The sequence below is a fragment of the Mus caroli genome, unplaced genomic scaffold, assembly GCF_978045245.1.
Source record: "Mus caroli unplaced genomic scaffold, Mus_caroli_1 scaffold_11, whole genome shotgun sequence".
In the NCBI taxonomy this organism is placed as follows: domain Eukaryota; kingdom Metazoa; phylum Chordata; class Mammalia; order Rodentia; family Muridae; genus Mus; species Mus caroli.
The window spans coordinates 12,211,871-12,234,039 of record NW_028227266.1 but is presented as its reverse complement, the minus strand read 5'-3'; the positions used below and the strand labels follow the sequence as shown (position 1 = coordinate 12,234,039).

General features: G+C 43.1%; 1 protein-coding gene across 7 annotated transcripts in view; it reads left to right on the top strand.

The window, feature by feature from the left end:
* Nucleotides 1–21,537, top strand: part of Deup1 (deuterosome assembly protein 1) — a 69,947-nt gene extending 48,410 nt beyond the window's left edge. For 4 of the 7 annotated variants that reach the window (XM_085844426.1, XM_085844427.1, XM_085844429.1 and 1 more), the window contains 6 exons: nucleotides 1,161–1,355; nucleotides 2,865–2,951; nucleotides 10,107–10,303; nucleotides 16,321–16,422; nucleotides 18,649–18,760; nucleotides 21,311–21,537. In XM_085844426.1, coding sequence (XP_085700552.1) covers nucleotides 1,161–1,355; nucleotides 2,865–2,951; nucleotides 10,107–10,303; nucleotides 16,321–16,422; nucleotides 18,649–18,760; nucleotides 21,311–21,487 — 870 coding nt within the window. In that variant the 3' untranslated portion in view covers nucleotides 21,488–21,537. Of the gene's footprint in view, nucleotides 1–1,160; nucleotides 1,356–2,864; nucleotides 2,952–3,765; nucleotides 3,896–10,106; nucleotides 10,304–16,320; nucleotides 16,423–18,648; nucleotides 18,776–21,310 lie in introns of those variants that run through there. The other 3 variants (XM_085844430.1, XM_021173317.2, XM_085844431.1) reach the window with 3 other exon arrangements.
* Nucleotides 21,538–22,169: the final 632 nt, after the last annotated feature.

Below are 22,169 nucleotides of genomic sequence, written 5' to 3'. Positions count from 1 at the left end.
AAAGAAGTTTCTTTGTGGATTTTTTTTACTTCCTTCTCTGGCTTTATGTCTTAGGGCGCGGTTGATCAGACCCCAAGTTCTATGCACCCTCCCCCCACCCCTTTGGCTACATTCTTTGCTGGGAACCTGTGCCCTGGCTCTCTGGCTCCCATCTTACCCTCAGTATTTTGTGTGATAACCTCTCATCTGGGAAGAGCATCCTGATGCAATCCCCACCCCCACTTAGCTGGGTTATGCACCCTCCAGGACATCCCTCAAACAGCACTTACTTCCCTGTGATATCAATGTTTCTTTTTCTCCCCCTGCTCTATATGTGTGTGTGTTCTGAAAGAGGGTACATTATCTGTGACTCTCAAAAGTGAGAAGCAATGAGTTGGCTCTTTAAAACAATGCCAGGGAGAGTGAACAAGGTGTAGGCAAGGTGTGAGCAATGGGGACAGAGAGCAGAGGGTCTGAGAGGGTGGCCTGGGCTGTTGCTGGCTGGATTTGGAAAGCTGAAGGCTGTAAGGAGGCCAAGTCCAGCAGGTTCTGTTATGAAAAGACAAGCGAAGATGGTGAGGGACTCTAAGGGTTCCGAGAGGCAGTAAGACATTCCTACCGACACAGCAAGCTTAGTGTGCTACAACGTGGTTCTGAGACAGAGTGTGGAGACACCGCTGCCACAGCAGGATTTATGTTTCTAGTCAAGGACCATGAGTTCCGGTCTCAAATCTGGCACGTTCTCTTATAATGATTCGAGCAAGCTGCTTACCCTCCTTAGGTTGCTGTTTCTCCATAAAGAAGGTGATTATGGCCAGACTTCGTGGTGGACACCCGTGATCTGAGAACTTCAGAGGCCAGAGCATGAGGAGCCAAAGATAGGGCAGTCTGGGCTGTGCAGGGGGACCCTGCGTCAAAACCACAACAAAGCACTTAGCACCAGTCTCTGTCAAGTCTGTCAGAGAGCTGAGTCCAGGTGCGCTGCACATGACAATAAGACGCTGAGGATTTGGGAGCTGGGAGGAAACTGACTTAGGATGCCCCTAAGTTGGTTAGCAGTGATCAGAAGTAGGCTGTCATGAGCCGCAGCCATTCAGGGCAGGAGGACTAAGAGAGCCCAGCACAGGCTGCAGCTGCTCTGTGAGGGAGGGGCTGCTCATGTCTCTGCTCACTCTTACCAGATGAGAAGCCAGCTCTATCAGGAGGAAAGCCTATGCACCGAACAGGAACGGCTGAGGAACGAGATCTCCGAACTCACCCAGGAACTTCACCAGAAGGAGGTCACTATAGCAACTGTCATGAAGAAAGCTGCCCTTCTGGAAAGACAGCTAAAGATAGAATTAGAAATAAAAGAAAGAATGTTAGCAAAGCAACAGGTATGCACGCTTGAGGGAGAGCCTCTCCAGGCTTGGCTCTTGCTCCTGCTCATCCTAGCCCTCACTCCAGTCCGTCAAAAGCCTTGGTGCCTGATCAGTTAATGAGACTTACCCCATAAAACCCTGTGCTGTGGACAAAGTACCATCAAAGACACACTAAGTTCCGACCAGACGGTGCACACCTGTGTGAGTGGTCGCATGCCAAGGTCCTGCAGCTGTCCTCCCAGGTCACACGACCCTGTCCCTTCCTCAGTCTTTTGCTATAGGACCTTGCCACTAAACTTTATTTTGTAGAAAGCAATTCCAGCTTGCTTGAGTCCCCTCCCCCCTTTTAATGGATTGTCAGTAGAAAGAAAGCGATTCCAGCTTGCTTGAGCCCCCTCCCCATTTAATAGATTGCCAGTAGTGTTTTAAACATGGAGGCAACAACATAGAAACCAGTACGTAGTTACTAGGCATCCACTCAGCACGAAGCAGTCCTCTGAGACAAACAAAGACCTTGAGGTTCCACATTAAAACCCAGCAAGGCTCGTGCCTGCCTTCCCTCCTGATGTCTTCTTTCCTTTTCCTTGCTCTAACAACTTGTGGCCTGCTTTTGACAGCGTGGACTTTATGGCCCTTTCACTCTAAGTCTAGGTGATTTCAGAGCACAAAGCATGAGTCAAGACAATTTCCATAAGAGCAGTTCAATCATGTGTATTTACAAAAACAGGAAAGACTGGGCCTTCATCCAGCCATAGGCCGCAGACTGACCAGTCTGACTGCACACAGGAAACCAGCACAGGGCAGTGCACAGCAGGGTGCCTTGCTGTCGATAGTCGGGGACAACAGCACAAGAACAACTCCCAAGTTCATCTTCATACCACCATGCTTCCCAGACTTTGTCAATGAGCATATATCTTATAATTCACAAAAATAAGTATTTTTAAAGCAAGAGTTTTATATAGAAATGAGCCTTAGATATACAAAAGAGCAGGCTAGGCATGGAGGCATGAGTCTGTCATCCCAACATTCAGGTAGACGACAGACATCAGGGAAAGAAGAAAGAACTACAAAAGAAAGTCATAGGCACACAGGGAACTCAGCCAGAATACCAGAAGGAACGAATTAAACGCCGAAAGCCATATACTGCTTACTGTAAATATTAATTGGGCATTGAAGAAGTGTAACGGGCAAGAGTATTTTCAAGAAGGTTTTTCTTAATTGTGATTATAATTCCTATACATGAGAAGTGGAATTTCAGATTTGGTAGGGAAAAAATAAATCATGATTAAAGTGTTTTAAATTTCACACTGCTCAAACTGGAAGAGAGGCGGGGATGGGGGTGGTGGGGGTTGGAGCAAGGCGGGAGTGGGGGTCTGGGCACGGTGGGGGGTCGGGGGAGGCACAAGAGAACCCGACTGGTGGGAGGACCTTGTTTCCCTCATACCACAGAAAGTATTTGCACCACCTCTGACAGGGTTTATTAACATGAGTTTTACACGTGCCTTTTATCTGCTAATCTTTCAGGTTTCAGACAGAAGATACAAAGCTGTCAGAACAGAAAACACCCACCTGAAGGGAATGATGGGCGATTTAGACCCTGCACGGTACTTGGTAATATGCTGAATTCATTCCCCCAGACTGAATAGGCTGTGGCTTGGCTGGTCAGGGCTGACCGTCAGTGTGGTCACTGAGCATGCGTGCGACGAGCGCCAAGCTGCGCACTGCCTAACACCGTAGCTTGCCCAGTTGGGGCACCTGATTTGGGCTCATTTCTGATCATTTCCCAGACATTGAAAGCATGCCGTTGTCTGGCTTTTAATCCTGCAGTTGCTTGAAACCCCATATCCTAGACAGCCGGAATTCAGTGCCAACCTTATGCTCAGAGAAGCCCTCCCCACAAACCCGAATCAGAACGATTTGTTCTGTTCTTGCTTGATTCGTATTTGGCTGACTTGTTTTGTGGCTTGTCCCTTTCAACTTGATGACAAGCAGGAAGTTAGCAAGATCAACAGCTCAGGATAGAGCAAGAGTTCAGTGTTTGTTGACTGAATATATGAATTAGCCCCTGGCTCTACCTGTACTCATAAACAACTTAAATGGCTCCAAGCCTCTCACTTTCATTGTCTGATGGTTGGATTTTTGTAGAACTTTTGTTGGTCAAAATATTGAAATATTAGCATTCTTTGTTACATTTTCTTTTATTCACTTAGAAAAAAAAAATCCTACCATTATCTTGTTTTAACTGTTCAAGGAACAGAAAAATAATATTAAAAAAAAAAAAAGGCATCATGGCTGCTTAAGCTAGCCTGTTCCTTTAGCCATAATAATGTGAGCACATGGATCGAGACCTTGGCCAGCCCCCTCTGAAGCCAATGTTCTATTTCTGTCCTGTTGTGCACTGTTCTCACATGAGTCCATATTCCAGCATCAAGACAGTAGAAGCATCTGGAAGCACTCTCCCTTCTTCCTTGAAAATGGCTGTGGATCCTGTGATTGGAGCACAGATGGATAAAAAGGGAAGCTTGCTGGTCTCCCTGTCTGCTACATTAAACACCTGCCCGTCACCTCTGCCTCTTCATTCCCTAACGTGGGACACAGAAAGCAAATCCAGGCTCCATAGAGATAAATACATACACATATATACACACATACACATGTGTATATTGTAAATATTTGTATATATACATGTATATACATATTGAAGTCACACACACACACACACACACACACACACACATATTCAGTTCAATTCAAGTGTTTGTATATATCCCAGGTCACCAGAGCCCAGCTGAGGGGCTTCACTTTGCTCCTGTAGGATTTTGGCTTTGTTCATTTGTATCTTCTGCTTTTTAAAGAAGTAAAACACACAAAGATAAAAAAGCAGCTGCTGATTACCTACACCCACCACCCACCCTGACGATTCCTCCAGCCCCATGTGAGCAGCAGAGGATGCTGGGCTGACAAGCAAATGGTGGCTCCTGTTGCTTCTCCTGCCCCTGACCGTTTGCACAGCTAAGCTGGGGAGACAGTCTCCATCAACTATAGATGTGTAACTCAAGCATTGTCCAGAGCCGACCTCCAGCTGTGTGTGTGGACAGCAGTACAGTGAGCAAGTGCTCGGAACGTTTATACTCATTCAAACTCTACATGACTGTCTATGAATTAGCCCAATATGTGCAGGCAGGTGACGTCAGAACACAGTCCCTGCTTTAGCCTCTGCGCCCCCTTCCTTCTCTTCCACATCATGTCCCATGTGCCAGACAGGGGTAAAGAGATGGCTCAACAGTTCAGAACATTTGTTGTTCTTAGATAGGACTTGAGTCAGTTCCCTGCTCCCACGTGGCAGCTCACAGTCCAGTTGCAGGGGATCTGAAACCATCTTCTGACTCCTTCAGGCTCCTGTGTACAAAAGGTGTAAGGTGCGCACACACATATACAGATACATATAATTTTTTTAAACTAGGCTCACATACATAGACATATTTGTGTGTGTCTTATTTTTGTTTGCTCCAAAGTGTCTTTCTATACCAACTGGCTCAAGCATAGTTTGCCCTTTGTGATCGTTTTATAATATTCCATGGTGTGTATATACCAAAAACTTACTAGACTTTCTAATAACTATTTCAGCCCTAGTGTATTTGAAAATATTTCATATTTTCACCTGACTAAGTATCTCATAAAAAATCCCAGCATGAGAGGCTTCCTGGAGGAGGAACCATCGGCTCACTTGCACTCCAGGATGTGTATTGTAATGCTAACACGAGCTGTCCAAGCCTGTTCCTTCCTCTCCTTTATGCCGTCCTTTTTCATTGCCGCCCTGTTCCCAAGGTAACTCTCTCTAGCACTTTGATGCGCAGCTCCCTGACAACAGGTGGGCCCCATTCGTTGGTAGTTTGTAGCAAGGTGGACTAGATACATGTAATGTATTTTTCTCTGATGTTAGTTTTCCTTTCTTTGCCAATTTTTAGGAGCATTTTCCAGTCTGTTTTCTGTAACTTTGTTTTTGCCATAAGTGAAGTTTTAGTTTGACTTGTCAAAAGTCACTGTCTCTAGATGGATGCCTTTAGAGCTTCCTTCTCTAGAAACAGGGTTCTCCACATGTGCATACATACTTTTGGGTTTTTTTCCAGAGGTTTCATCTTTTCCATGCAATTGTTTGATCCATTTAAATTGTACTTTGAAAGGCAATATGTACGAACACAGTTAAACTTTTCATTAAGACCAAGCTCAATGTACCAAGTTTCTCCTTGTAATTTCCTGTGGGTTCTATCTGAAATTGAATTCATTTTTGTATTAACTTTGAAGACTTAATGCTTTTATTGTAATAAGATATGGCGTGATTCCTCATTTCTTCATAACACATTTCCCAATAATGCAATTTTTCTTTGATAGTTCGTTTTCCTTCCTTTAAAATTATTCCCCAAGTTATTTACAATTCCTGTCTCTGTTACAAATGGAGAGCTTTGTTTTTACTATATCAAGCAGCTAATTGCTAATATTGAGGAAGGTCCAACTTCTTCTGTACCTTCTATAGAACATTGTCCTAGTGCCGTTTGGCTGCCCCTTCCCCTCTCCTCCTCACACCTGCTCTTGTCACTGTCATTCTACCTTTGCTAAGACAGGAATATCTTGAGCCATGACAGTACTTGCTGGAAATTTTTCTAGGTTCTGACTATAAATGTCACACTTTTGGAGTTTTGAGGGATATAAATTTGTTTTTCATTCATGATTCCATATTGGGAAATATGGCTGCTAGTGTTTCTCTGAGCCTTTTCAACCGATGACTCTGTGTGAGTGTTCTCCTTTCACTTGTTGATGTGTTAGGGACTATGGTTGACATATTTCCCGATTTTGTCCGAATTTGGGTTCCTGGAATAAATCTTCCCAATCCTAAATTGGCTTGATACCACAGTGTGTTTGCTTAGAACCGAAGGACATACTAACTCACAGAAGTTCCAAACAGGTGTCCTCAGGGCCACACTCCTCTGATGTGTGTGTACCGGATTCCTCCCTCTTCTGTCTCCGTGTGCTGTGGTCCCATGTCTGCGTGATTCTCATGAGTCAGATTTTCGTTTTAAAATAAGGCCATATTCTAAGGGACTAGGGGTTAGGGCTTCAACAAGCTTTTGTAGGGAGCCACAGTTCAAACCATAGTAGTCATGCTCTGCTCTGTCGGTGTTAGCACAGTGCTGGGTTTGGTGTGATGACACTTTATTTAAAGTTTGTCTTAGCTCCTTGTACTTGTTTTAAAGTAACACTGTTTTTAAACTCACACTGGAGGTTCCTGGCGATGGGATGTCCACTGAAAAACTTAAACCAGCCTTTACCTTCCCCTCTTTCATTCAAATCTCTTTATTTTTTCCCTGAGGTCATTTGGATCAGCTGTATCTTTTTAGAAAAAGTTTCCATTCCATTTATTTCCTTACTACTGAAGTTAGTTAGAACTACACCGTCATTCATCTCCCATCCCCCAAGTTCTGTTATTAGGTTTCCTGTTTGAGATAGGGTCTCATTACTTGTCCGAGGCTGCCCTTGAAATTCTATCTCAGCCTCCTGTGTGTCAGGGTTACAGACATAAACTGTCATACCCAATTCTGGTTTTAGTTTCCTTTCTTCCTCTTGGTCTTGGATAATTGAACACATTCTCTTCCATTTGACTTAGCTATGACTCACATGTTCATCTTACTAGTGTGTAAAAGTAATGGCTTTGAGGGTTCTATTACTTGGATAAATTTTAACCTTTATCTTTATTTTGTTTGTATGATAGTTTACATCTATCCACAAGTGTGTCCCACAAGTGTGTAGTCTCTGTGCAGGCCAGGATAGAACATCAGATTCCCTGGGGCTGGAATTACAGATGATTGTGAGCTATGGGTGCTGAGGATTGAAGCTGAGTCCTCTGGAAGACCAGCCAGGACTCCTACCTACTGAGACCTCTCTGCAGCCCCCTGCTTAATTTATTATTAGAGTTTATCAGTTTCTACATGCTGGTTTATTTTACTTTGTTACAATTTTCAAATTTTATGAAATGAAGAAAATTATTATTCCTGTGTATTAGAATCCTGTAAGTATAAAAAAAATCCATAATCAGATTACTTCAGCAATAATTAGAAGAGATAAATATAAACTTAAATGATTAGAACTGAAACTTCACTCTAGGCAGAAAAAAACAAAATATATACATTATTTTCAGCCTCCTAACATTTGTGATATTTGGATAATATTAAAATAGTAGTTGTTTTTTCTTTGCCTTTCTTTTTTGGGGGGAAGGGGTGCTGCATGTAGGTCTGATTACCACATGCGCATGTTGTTCGCAGAGACCAGAAGGGTGTCTGATTCCCTGGAACTGGAGTTAAGGATTAAAGGATATTTATGAGTTGCCATGTCCATGCTGGGAACCAATCCTGGGGCCTCTGCAAGAGCAGCAAGTGCCCTTAACCAGTGAGATATCACTCCAGCAGCCCCAGTACTTGAAATTGGCCCTGTCTAAATAAATGCAGATTTGAGAATGTTTCTGGTTGCCTAATTCTGAAGCTCCTTGCTTGCTTCCTTGGAGAAGAAAGTTTGACCAAAGATGCGAGTCACAGTGATGAGAAAGCCACTTTGTAGGCCACTGCCCCACAGGCAATGGAGAAAGATTGGCTGGGTCAGCCACAGAATGGATGGCTAAATTTCTCCAGGTCTCAGTGAGATGCTTAGATGCCCTTCTGTGAGTCTTCACCCAGAGCCAGACCTTTCTCTGCCTTTCCTAAGCTTCCATAGTATGCAATACTAATATGATGGTATGAATGATTATCAATATGCAGTTATTCACAGTGTGAGGAAGTTTGGAATGACTATGAATGCCATTCTATATGGATGGTTCTCAATGCTTGGAAATTTAGGGAGTTCAAAAAAAAAAATGTCTAAGCTCCAAACATTTAGTTTTCTAGGCCTCAAATCCCAAATGTTTGGAGCTTCAGAAGTGATGTGTTGCTTGAGTCAAGCATTTTATACTAAGGTATTGCTCTTCTGATCCCAGAGAACTGCTGTGCCATCAGTCACAATGCATCTTGGGATGTTCAATACACAGGTCTGGAAGACGGAAGAGGGCAAGCGAGAACCAAACACAGCTTCCTTATGACTTGTTGTTGTGTGAGAATAGAGTCTACTTTACAAAGCTTTATGAGAAGAACAGTGCATGCACACATGCGTACTTATGCACATACAAGCAAGCAAGCATACACACACACACACACACACACACACACACACACCTGTCCTGGAAACTTCTACAGTGCCTAATTAAAACAGCCTGAGAAATCTCTAAGCCTCTTGTTTTAACCATTCATTTTGTAATTTAAATATATTTCACTTTACATCCTCGGAGTGGGGCATTAATATATCAGGTAGCAGAATTCTACTATGAATCGACCCTGCTCCAAATGTGCAGTGCTAGCTCTGTCTCAACTGTAAGATCAATTCAGCAAAATGGTCCAGATATCAACCCCAGTTCACAATAAGTTCAGCATGCAATTTGTTACATCACCCAGCAGTGGGGCATGAATATTTTAATCAATATGCGATTTGAATAATTGGAATAATTTATTATTTTACTGCCTTCTCTAGTTTTATAGCAGAACTAACTCAAAATATGCTAAAGAATTAAAGGTGGAATAATGAAATCATAAAACAAATAGAAGAAAGTGAAAGTAAATATTTAATAGTTCTTTAAAAAGGAAAAAAAATTGGGATGTGAGGCAAAGAGGAAGGAGCAAAGGAGAGTTGGCGCTTTTAAATTACAACAACAAAGTCCCTTCCTAGAGAAAACATGGCACACAACACAACTAAAACTTTAAAAATGCCTTTAAAAACCCCATGCTTTCTACCAACTGGAGATAGACACTCTGGATTTCTGTCTCTAGTGTAAAACGTATTTTGATATTAGTAAGAACTCTTAAGTGGGAAAAGAGCCAAAGAATACAAGAAGCAGCTGAGACCACATAGTGTGAAGTTGCCAAAAAGAACATGGGTATCCATTCAAGTTCAGCGATGAAGCTTGCCGTTACCTGCCATTGGCAAGTGTGACAAATAGCAATGATAAATTTTGAGTGTAATAAAATAAGACCTTTAGGCTATTACTAATAGGAATTTATGAGATTCTTTTTAGGATTATTTTCAGTTTTATTTGTGTGTGTGTGTGTGTGTGTGTGTGTGTGTGTGTGTGTGTGTGTTTATCGTATGTTCATATGCCCTTGGAGGCCAGAGAAGGGTGTCAAATCCACTGAAGTCAGAATTACATGTAGTTGTGAGATGCCCGTTGTGGGTGCTGGGAACTGAACTCTGGTCCTCTAGAAGAGATTGTAACCTCTGCACCATCTCTCCAGTCCTGAATGCAAGAGAGCAATGTAGCACAGGGGTAGACTTCCCATTGAGGTCCTCAAAGATCTTCATTCAGTTTATCCTTGTGTTGTAAAGAACTTCCAGTGAAGGTCTGCACGTGAGAAAGTCACAGTTCTGTTGATGACTCTGAAACAGACTGTTTTCAAGAATAGAGGTGATTAAACTTTAACACCTCTTTAATGCAGCCATTAAAAAGTATTTTAAATATATTTTAATTAATTTATTAATACTAATAATTTGTATCTAAAATCTTTAGGGGGAACAAAGTTCACAAAAAACGCATCACCTGGTTCAAATGAAGGGTCTTGGCAACACAGGAATCTAGACACGGAAAATTAGTGTCCCGTAAACGTCCACTCAGTGGGGGTCTGTTTTACTCCCTAGGCTGTGGACTTAAGTAACAAGAAGCATTCACAGTACACATCGATTAATAAGCTTGAATATGAGAACGAAAGACTCCGAAGCGATCTCGCCAAGCTCCACGGCAATGGAAAAGCATCGTGGCCCAATCAGAGCAGCTATGGTGAAGCAGGGGCATACGTCTTCCAGAGCCAGCTGAAAACGGAGACCAGTGGAGACAGGTATGCCAGCTTGGCCATAAAAAAACAGACATTTAGAAATCCCTTGGGGAAAATGTGTAAGTATTATAAAGTGACGACCTCTGCAGGTGTTTGTATTCTATGTGGTAGTGATAACACAGGAGTCTGGACACACTGTTTTGTAAAAAGTACAGGCTGGCAATAATTGCTGTCCAGAAATAACGGCGAGCCAGGTGCAAAGCCCCTGAGCTGGGTGCAGAGCCCCTGGGGATTTTTGTTTGCTACTCACTTCAGAACACTCGTGCAAGAAGACATGCCCTACAAATAAGTAATCTCATTTTTTTAACAGTATGAGAAGTGGAGGGGGGGACCAGAATTTACTCTGTTAGATCTGATGTTAAAGCAAAACAAAAAAACATAAGGAGGTGTCACTTCTTTCTGTCCTTCCCTGATGCAGGTCCTTGGTGTTGTCACCTGCTGTGGTGACTCAGAGCTGGTCACATAAGCAAGGGCCCCATGGGCAGTGAGAGCAGTGAATAGAAGAACAGTAACTGCTGTCCACTTTACTCCCATGATCTCTAAAATGGGTCCACTCACAGCCAGAGTTGATGTGTTTATAACGAGCCATGCTAATTAACTTAATCTTAACAAAGGTCTCTGGGGGCAAATCACTGCTTCCTCAAACCTACAACTGCTCTGCAAAGCAATTCTTTACCCACATAACTTCTCAGGTTTCTGAGAAGGGCTATGGTATGCTGGCTTGGCCAAACTTCTCTGGCACGAGCCTTTCATTTTTCATGATCATTAAGAAGATCCAAACCTCACTGCAACTGAGGTCCAATCCTCAGAACCTGAGATACTTAGCATGAACAGCTAGCAATGTTTCCAGTTTTTTGTCTGTAGGGTGTTAGTGAGGATTGTATGAGAGAATCCATGTAGCATGTGTAGTTGCATGTGTGTTGATCACTATCACTAATATTATTAGTAATGTTATATTTGCAATATTAACACCTTAATGATAATTCACGGTAGCTAAAATGCATATTTTGGTGACCAATCTAATAGCTAACCCTGAAGTCCGAAGAAGGTAGTGCCAGAGTTCATCTTGGTAGCTAAGCAAAATCGATGGAACAGACCAAAATAGGGGGCGGGAGTCCACTCATTCTTTTTGTAAGATTGATTCATTCTATATATGTGACCACACTGTCACTCTTTTCAGAGACACCAGAAGAGGGCATCAGATTCCATTACAGATGGTTGTGAGCCACCTTGTGGTTGTTGGGAATTGAACTCAGGACCTCTGGAAGAACAGTCAGTGCTCTCAACCACTGAGCCATCTCTCCAGCCCCCTCTCTGTTCAGTATTCTTAAGACCCTAGAGCAGTGTGCTCCCTTCACTATCTCAATCCTATGGTTACTAGAAGGATGGGTTCTTTTCAATTTTAGGTTTATTTTTGTGTATGTGTGTTTTGCCTGCATATCTTTACATGCTCCATGTGCATGCCTGGTGTCCACAGAGGCCAGAAGTTAGGGATGGATTCCCTGAAACTAGAGCTGCACATGGTTGTGAAGTGCTGGGAACCAAACCCTGGCCTTCTGCAAGAGCAACAAGTATTTCTAGAAATTGGAGACCCCTCTCTAATTCCAAAGATGGATTCTACCAATTCTAATGCTTCTTGAAAGTAACCCCAAGACTCTCCAAAGTGCTAAAGTAATCCCTCTCTAGAAAGGGGAGAGTGAGGGAAGGTCAAGGTGCTGTGGTGGGGACACCTTGCTAAGGTAGTGGTGGTACTATAGTGAGGGTGCCAGGATATGGGTACTGTGCAGGAGGTGCCGTGGTGGGCATATTGTTGTGGGTACCATGGTAGGTCGTAACTGGGAGTGCCACAGTGAGAGTGATATCCTAGTGGAGGTGTTCTAGTGGGGATGCCATGATGGAGGTGCCATGGTGAGAGTAATGTCACGTGGCTGTCATGGTGGTGTACCACTGTGGATATTTCACTGTGGTAGCTATGTGGTGCAGGTGTCAGAGTGGAGTCTCGTGGTTGGAGAGCCATGGAGGGAGTGTCCTTGTGGTGTTCTGCTGGGTACCTGGAGTCTTCAGAGTAAGCCCTGTGGGGAAATGAAGAGGCCCTGGCCACAGTCAAAGCCATCGGATGGCTGAGCATCACTCAATAGGACTGGGAACCTGCTCTAAGGGGTCATTTTCTAATCCAAAATAAGAACCCCACAAAGTGCTTCACTACTTTCAGTCTCCATAAAACAAGGCACAGCCCTGAAGATGCCAGGTCGGGTTGTGTGGCTGCTGGCTGATGTCAGCGAGTCACTGAGGGCTCTGGGCTCCCACCTCTCTCCTGGCTCCCTGGAGCACCTCTGGAAGCCTCAGGTGAAGAACCCTACAGTTACACTGCAGTCTGTTATTTCAAAAATATTTTTCTTGGCCCTTCACCTTCCTTTGTCGGGCAGTCTAGCATGTATTAAAAGTGCCCAACAAGCCAGGCGGTGGTAGCTCACACCTTTAATCCTAGCACTTGGGGGGCATAAGCAGACTGATTTCTGAGTTCGAGGCCAGTCTGGTCTACAGAATGAGTTCCAGGACAGCCAGGGCTAACCCTGTCTTTTAAAAAAAAAAAAAAGTGCCCAACAAACCCAAAGCAGTGGGGACAGGGGCAGGGAGAGGTAAAAGGCTCAGTGGGAGACTATCTTAATAAGCAGCCTGGAAAAATGTTCCCACTGCAAAGCTGTGCTCTGCCAGTTCCGTTTGCTGAAAGTTTCCTTAAATTTGTTTTAATGCTTTGTCTGATTTCAGTGTTCTTCGGTGACCTGGTTTTGAAAAGAAACAGCATTTCAAATGTCCTGAATAAATTATTGCCATGTAAAACTCACAATGGGGAAAAGCTGTTGCGATGTGGGGACTCTTTGAGCTCAGCGGTGAAAGTGGAAAGCAGGTAGCTCCCTGCTGATGCCAGCAGCGAAAAAAGGAAGGCTCCCTTCCAGCCTGGCTCAGGGAGTCAACTAGCAAAAGTTATATGTACATATGTGTGCATGTGCATGCATGTATGTGTGTATGCACACATGTATGCATAAATGTGTGGTGTATATATGTGTATATATGTATATGAATGTATGGTATGTATATGTTGTGGTATATATGTATCTGTTTGTGTGAGCATGAATGTATGTGTCTGTATGTATCTATGTGTTTGTTTTATTTATATATATATATATATATATACACATATACATATATACATATATATGTGTGTGTGTGTGAGCAAGTATGTATGTGTCTGTATGTATCTGTGTGCATGTGTGTATATATGTATATATAGTTTATATGTGTATATGTATGTTGTGGGTCTGTGCATGTAGGATATATCCATACATTTGTCAGGCATAAGTTAATCAGAAAATACCCATCATCTTTATATATCAATGGGTTAAACTATTTGGAGAAGAAAAAATAAAATTACTCCACAAAGCCTCAAGGTCACAGTCTGTGAAATTACCCCTTGTAATGGAGGAACACCCAAGAAGTCAGTGAGTTACACAACCTGTTAGCTATTGTTCCCTTCTGAAGTGACCTCTTGGTGTCATTCACTCAGTGTCTAGAATAATAATATAGTCATCACTTTAAAAAGTTTATGAGACATAATGGGGTTTGGTTAAGATGCTCTGAATGGTCTTCTTAAAGATGGCGCTTTGAAGTTGCAAGGCAATTTACAAGCGGATTTAGAGTACTGGGACCCAGAACTATTAATATACAACTAATTTTAATGTCAAACCAATATTGTAATAAATGGAGCTTGTCTTTATATGAGAATACACACTTAAAAGTGAAGCCACAGGGGCTGGAGAGATGGCTCAGTGGTTAATAGCACTGACTACTCTCCCAGAGGACCTGAGCTCAGTTCCCAGAACCATATCAGGTGGCTCACAGCCTCCTGTAACTCCAGTTCCAGGGAATTGATGCCCTCTGACCTCCACCAGCATCTGCATACATTTGGGGCACATTAACCCACATGGGTGCACACACAAATACACATAAAAATAAATCTTTTAAAAAGTCAATGCATGGTTTCAATTCTTATATCATGAACTGAGAAGAGACTAGTAACTGGAAACATTAGTCATTAAGATGGGTTCATGTATAGCTAATACATTGTTTAACAGGAAAACCCCACAAAATTAACAGGTTTGCCATTACTGCTTGCTAGGTCCCTTATCAAGGGACAAATCTAAAAGCCAAAAATAAGTTATGAAAACTCTATACTGTGGTATTAGCCAATAAGGAGCCGGTCCCAGCAGACCAAACAAAGGTTCCAGGTCAGGAGACAGTGCAGGTCACAGAATGGGGGATCTTCTGGAGACTGAGAAGACAAGGCTGGAAGGAGGTCACTGACAATGGGGGTTCTCATCCCTGGCTAGGAAATCACCCCCTAGTCCAGGAGAAGGACCTGGAGAAGAGACAGGGGCATATGTGTGAGGCCGTGCCAACTGCAGTCAGGACCTCACACTCCATGAGGAGTTCTGCCTGCCCATCAAGCAGACCAGCCTGCCATACTTAGTGGCCCAGAGCAGGGCCCATGGGAAAGCTAATTGAACAGTTCAACTGTGGATATCAAAAGCCTTCTGCAGTAATTTTGAAGCCCACTTTATACTGATCCATGCAGCATTTTGTGCAAGGTGGTTTTATGAAGTACTTGAATAGCTATGTTCTAGAAGAGCTTCCATCCATAAAGATGATTTCAGCCAAGGCACTTTACTTCATAATGTAGTCTTTCCCTTCAATCTCAATATTTTATTGATCTTATAATATAAAAAATATTCCTACATAAATCTTAGTAATTATTTCCATAAAGCCATCTCTGCATTCACAGCAAAATGGATAATTGGGATAACTATTTAGATAATTTAGAACAAATAATACTTTCTATAAAATTTCTGCACAGTTGAGATTACACACATACACACATATGCATACATATATAAATACACACGAACACACATACACAAACACACATATATGCACATATACGTACATATAATGTTTCTCAGATCACCTCTGTAATTGTCTTGTTTTTCCACCCTGAAGTGTCGACACTAGGCACAGGCCAGAGATTCTATGAGAATGCATTATGCAATTGATACAGCTCAGTTTGAAATGTGAGATGTTTCATCTATTGTTCATATCATAAACCATAGTATTTCCATTTAATTTGCTGTTCTGTTTCCATGGTAATTATGGTGTGAAATAATGGGGAGAAAGATTTATTTCAAGATAAGTAAAACGGAGAAACACATTGTGTTTGTTCCTCTGAGCTGATCTGCAGAGGCCTAGCACGGTGTTTAGTGCCATTTGTATGCACAGGCTGCAAGCCTGCGTAAGAGGCAAGTCTATGTGGACCGGGCTTTGGATGAGAACAGAAAACCACAGTGTGGGTTTTTCAATTGTTTCAAAACACAGCTTTGAAAATGGTTAGCACCTGTGGGAAACCTGGGCATATTAATAAGGATAAAGAGTTTTCAAACAGATTTTTATGTTTTCAAGGTCCTTGATGATTTGATTAAACCCCTGGGTGGGGTGGTCTTTGGTCAGATTTTATGAGATGTCATTTTGTTTCATTATTCAATTATCAGCCCAATGTTTGTTTGTTTTTTACTTACATTTCCCACCCAGCATTTTAGCACAATCGACAAATTCCATCGTGTTTTTCATCCTTACTGTGGGTTTCAGGTTCAGAAAAGCTTGAGCTTGTATTCAAAGTCACAAGCTATCTATTCTCACTTCTAGAGGAACAACTGTTTGTAGGGCTGAGTGTTTGGTGTGGATGAACATTGGAGTTTCTGGAAGATTACCTCTCCCTTCAGCCTACCTCGGTTGCCTGTAGCTCCCTGTAGAGTTGAAACACCATGGCCTTTCTCCATCCACTCTGGCATGTCCACTGGTGTCTCCCTTGCTCTGCTCACATCTGGGTAGTCATGTTGGGGAGACTATGGGTGTAATTTCCATTCCTAGGAGACAGTCTCACAGCAAACACCATCCTCTGGCTCTCCCAGGCTTTCTGCTCTGTCTTCTGCAATGTTCCTGAGCCTTAAGTATGCCAGCTTTATTGTAGATGTATCTACTGGGAACGGGATCCACAACTCTACATTTTGTAGGTATGATTTTCTGTAATGGCTTTTGATTGTTGCAAACAGAAGTGTCCTTCCTGAGGAGTGACAACTGTCATATATAGTTAGGGACTATGCTGATTTAGTAAAAATTGTCAATTCTCCTCCAAGATGCACGACTTGACTAGTCCTGGGGAGTTGCTAGGTTTCCAGCACATGCATGATTACCCTCTTGAGTGGGTCTTAAGTCCAATTAGAGAGTTGTTGGTTATTGCTAACTTGTTGATGTGGTTCATAGGTATCATAGCTGTGTAAAGATGTTGACTGCTTCCCTACTTTGGAATCTAAAGTAACATTAGACAGACTGAGCAGTCTATCTTGAGGAATATGTAAATATATACGTATATGCATGCAATAATTAATGAAAAAAAAAGAGGCCATGAATTTTAAAGAGAGTAAGCAGGGTTTAAGGAGTGTACTGGCTAGTTTTGTGTCAACTTGACACAGCTGGAGTTATCACAGAGAAAGGAGCTTCAGTTGAGGAAATGCCTCCATGAGATCCAGCTGTAAGGCATTTTCTCAATTAGTGATCAAGGGGGAAAGGCCCCTTGTGGGTGGGACCATCTCTGGGCTGGTAGTCTTAGTTCTATAAGAGAGCAGGCTGAGCAAGCCAGGGGAGGCAAGCCAGTAAAGAACATCCCTCCATGGCCTCTGCATCAGCTTCTGCTTCCTGACCTGCTTGAGTTCCAGTCCTGACTTCCTTGATGATGAACAGCAGTATGGAAGTATAAGCCGAATAAACCCTTTCCTCCCCAACTTGCTTGTTGGTCATGATGTTTGTGCAGGAATAGAAACCCTGACTAAGACAAGGAGGGCTTTAAGGGTGTATAGGAGGGTTTGGGGAGAGAAAAGAAGGAAATGATGTAGTTATGTTGTAATCTCAAAAGTAAAAGAAAATTGTATAATTAAAATAAATTATTGAAGTGCGCCTGGTGACTCAAAGGCATATAATCCCACACTCAGTGGTGCTAGGGTGTCAGGAGAAGACAGAGGCACTAGGACAAAGGAACTTCAAGTTCAAGAACAGTCTGGTGAGACCCTATCTCAAATAAGAGACAAATAGAGCTAGGGGTATAGCCTGTGGTAAGGCACTTTACCAATATTCTTTGCAGAAACCTGGGCTCAATTTCCCAGTACCAGAAAGAAAAAAGAAGCAAATGACTGGGTAACTAATTTAACTTTACATTTTAGTTTCCTTATCTGTGGTAATATCCACTTGTGCTTTTTTTGAAGATCAAACGAGGAATCAAGATGACACCTTATCCTTACTGGGTATCTAGCCTGCAGCAGGCACTGTGCTCTAGCTGTTTTACATGCAGGAACCCTCTGCCTGTTCTGAGAACCCTTTCCATAAGCGAGGGGGAAAGGCAGAGAACACAGTCAGATGAAGTGTGTGATGAGTCTGGAAGGGTGTGAGCGGGAATCAGGGTGTAAGCTAGTGAACCCAGAGGAGCTGGGTAATACAGTGACACAGTGCCCTATCCACAAAGCATGTCTTGTTATGAGCGCCTATAAACACAGCAAAGAGCCTTAAACGCTCTCCTTAAAACTGCCCTCGGCAGTGCTGGTCTGTCTGTCAAATGTGCCTCAGTTATTTAAGTGACCTGGAAACACAAAATCACCACACAGAATTAGGAAGGCTGAGGCTACCTAGCAACCATTGCGCTTTCTGCCTCTTCATTCTACATTTCAAGCTTTTAAAGTAAATTTGAGATTATTCAGAAAGACCATTTATTTGCAAAGAAATACCCAGACAAACTCAATTATTTGATTGGTTTTCCCTGGTTGAACAACAGGGAAATCAAAGCCTTCAGCTACAAGAAGCAAGGCCTTTGGTGGATGGTTTGAAGGAGAGTGGCTCCCATAGCCTTGTATATTGGAATACTTGGTCCCCAGTTTGTGAAACTGTTTGGAAAGGATTTGGAGGTGTGGCCTTGCTGGAGGAGGTGTGTCCCTGGGGGCAGGCTTTGAGGCTTCAATAGACTCAGGCCATCCATTCCCAGTTAGCTCTCTGCTTTGTGGTTGTGGAGAAGATGTGAGCTCTTGGCTGTCCTTTCGCTCCACCATTGTGAATCCTAACCCTTTGAAACCATAAGTGAAATTAAATACTTTCTTTTCCAAGTTGTTTTGGTCATGGTATTTTATCACAGCAATAGGAAAAAAGGAAACTAAGATAGTTAGGCAAGGCGCTGATATCCATTTCTTCTCTTTTAGAATTAGCCAAGACTGCGAGCTGAACAGAAGCCCGACACCCTTGTCGCCTTTGCCATTTCAGACCAAAGAAATGGCAAGCCCATTGGTTGGTGACAATGAAGTCCTCCCTCTGGTGAGTTCCTGAAAGGTAATTTTCCCTTTAAAGGTGGATTAATTAATCCTGTGTCTAATATAGAAAAGGATGGTTAGATTAAAATGTCACTTCTTTTTGTTTGGGTTGTTGCTGTCTTGAGGCAGGGTCTCACTATGTAGCCTTCTCATAACTCACAATGTAGACCAGGCTATCTCAGTGATCCACTTGCCTCAGCTTCCAGTGCGCTAGAATTAGACATGTGCAGCACCATTTCTGAAGTAAGACTATAGGTCATTTTACCACACCTATCTCCAACAGAAAGAGAACCTGATACCCCATCACGAATTAATAGCTGTACCTTTTAGGTTTTTGTTCCCAGTATCTTAGAGACAGGATCTCATTCTAGCTGAAGCTAGAATTCAGGCTGGCTTTGAACTTGAAGCAGTCCTCCCAAGTCAAGTTCTCAAGTGTTAGGATGACAGGCATGAGCCAATAAACCCAGATAAGTTTTATACATGACCACATACCTGGTCATCCCACAAAGCATCAAAATGAGTCCTAAGTCCCTGAGGTGAAAGTTTAGCCAGGAATGCAGATCACTTCCAGTGCAGAGAAAACCCTCCCCTCTCCACAGTGTGTGGGACCCTGTGAAGTCTAGAAGCCACAGTGTTCTTGAGGGGTGGCACATCTGCTGTGCTCAGGTGGCCTGAGAGTCAACAGAAGGTAAATATGTAGCTCTCACTGAGAGACTCACTCTGCTATTAGACCCATACGTAATATCCTCTGGGGTTGCCAAGAACATAAGATGGGCAGGTAACATTGTGTGCCTGCTAGATGCTCTGTGTCATCCTCACTCAGCAGCAGGAGAGAGAGTGACCTGCAGAGCGTGCACAGCCTCACTCTGGTCTTAAACTTCTGCAGCACGGCCTTCCCCCTGAGGCTTATGAAATGGACAAGGTATTCTCTCCACAGGATTTACCATTCACCTCACCTCAGTGGCAGGATTTCTAACCTATCCTGAACCCACTGTGGAACCCCACACCCCTTTGTTCTAGGCCTGGCAGCCTTCTGTGCTGCCCAGTGATAGCATTAGGTCATTCTATCCAAGAACACAGAACTTTTGTGCATGTTAACTTGTACTCTACACGGATACCACACAACCTAATGACATGTCAAGGCCCTGGGGCTTGTGTGGGGCTTTGTTTCACCCTCTAAAGTAGATGCATACTTTCAAGCCTTGCGTTCATGGGCTTTACTAACCTGATGTTAGTCCACAGGGATGGTCTTTTGAGTGTCCGTATGGACAAGGGCCTATGCAATTAACTGTGACACATAATCAGCCCAGGATGGGAATGTGGTGTCAACAGTGTCTAACCCACAAGTGGACGGCTGCTTCTGATCCTCTTTGCCCTATGTTTGCAAGGCAAACACAGTGGGCTCAGGGTGTTTGCAGACACTGCATGTTCCAGGCTGTTTCCTCAGATTTGGGAGTAGAGGCTGCAGCCAGTGCAGAGGTACAGTTGGGATTTAACACTTGGATAAGGCTGCTCTGCCAACACCTGCTATGATCACAAGTTTTTATGTATTGATGAACTAAAGTTCTAACCAAGTTCACTTCCATAGGGCTTCATTCTTCCTAACAAACAAAAGTAAACGACAATAAAGGCAGCCTAGTGCATTGGTGTATACCTGGAAACCAGCTAGCACTTCTGTGCTTAAAATAGGATGATAGCTAGCACTACTGTGGTTAAAATAGGATGATCAGGAACTCAAAGTCACCCTCACCTACCTGCCAGCCTGGGCCACATGAAACACTGTCTCAGAGACTAGTGAGGAGGAAAAACGATAGAAAAAAGAACTGGAAAATTAAAAGATAATTTTAAAATAATTCTCTATTTTAAAAATAAAACTAATATTGTCCTTTATTCCATAACATTTTCCTTCTTGCTTAAATATACACTAAACATGTCAAAAGCTGTGACATGCCCCCACATCTCTCAGCCAGGTACACTGGACATCACTCAGATTTCTTCCTCTAAGCCTGACTCGTGAGGAAGAACTGAAGTCACACACACAGACACACACACACACACACACACACACACACACACACGCACAGGCACACAGGCAAGCAGCTACCTCCACCAGGATATCCTCAGCCAGCCTCCTCCCTGACTACTCTCCTAAGCATTCAGGCCCCTCATCAAACCTATCCTGATTTCTGTTTCCTCATGAGCCATCTTTATGCAATCTGCTGCATCATCACTTTAGATTTGGGACGTGCCGTGTTCTGGAATGCTGGCTTGTAAGTCAACAAAGTGTGTTCTGCTGGGATCTCTGGTCCTTACATCCACCTGGATTTGTAGCTGGTCACTGCAGTTTTCTTTTCTAGAGATCTTTAATGGGTTGGTGCTGAGATGTCTTAAATCCTCGAGAGTTTCAGTAACATGGACTATGTTACAAGAGGAGGAGGGCTCTGTCCAAAACTCAGTATTTCATTAAGTTGCAGAGTTGACTGTCAGAGAAGTGCATGCATCCAGCTGTAGTGCTCTGCATTGGTCTAGCCTCACTTACCTCTCCTCTCTCCAGTCTCCACCAGATATATCCTTCCGGGCTTCCCTAGCTGCACAGCACTTCCTGATGGAGGAAGAGAGGCGGGCCAAGGAGCTTGAGAAGTTGCTCAACACACACATCGATGAGCTGCAGAGACACACCGAGTTCACGCTTAACAAATACACCAAACTCAAGCAGAGTAGACACATATGAGCTTTGCACCTTTTCTGTTTGCTTCCTCTCCAGGAGAAAAAGAAAAGCTTCCGGGAAACACTTGCAAAGCGGACTCATAAAACCGAGAACTCTGGCTTAGTCTCCACAAGTAAATCACTTCTGTAAGGCAGCTAGAAAATAGGATTTTGTTCTATAAAGCTGATTCTGTTCACATACTAATTGTTCTGTTAGGGTAGCATAAACATGCATAGCCCCAAAGGGCTTCTTTCCTGTATAAAGAATGGCTTGGGATTATAACAGAATTATTTCTGACTTTAATCATGTATGTTAAGGTCCCATTGCCTGCGTAACAGGCAGCAAGAAAGGGAAGTGCTCACCTCCCAATGTGAGGAAGCTGAGTGCAGCCAGTCTGTTCTGGGCACAAAACCCAAGGACTTCTAAAGTGGGAGGACTATGCAGACACCTAAGATTTGTTTCAGAAGCAAACGGAATGTCTTTGCTGCTTTTACATTCACTTTTGTAATATTCTGCCTTAACACCAAGGACTTTGTGCAGTGTGCACAGTAACCGTCACTGTGCCAGAGTCATGCTGCCACTGAGACACAGCAGATGCACAGCTTCATGCTGCCTCCGTTTCACCACTGTTTGTAATACAATAAAGGAATGCAAAACTCAATTGCTTTGCAAGAGTGTCCAGTTTCTACAGAAGTAATAGCAAGAA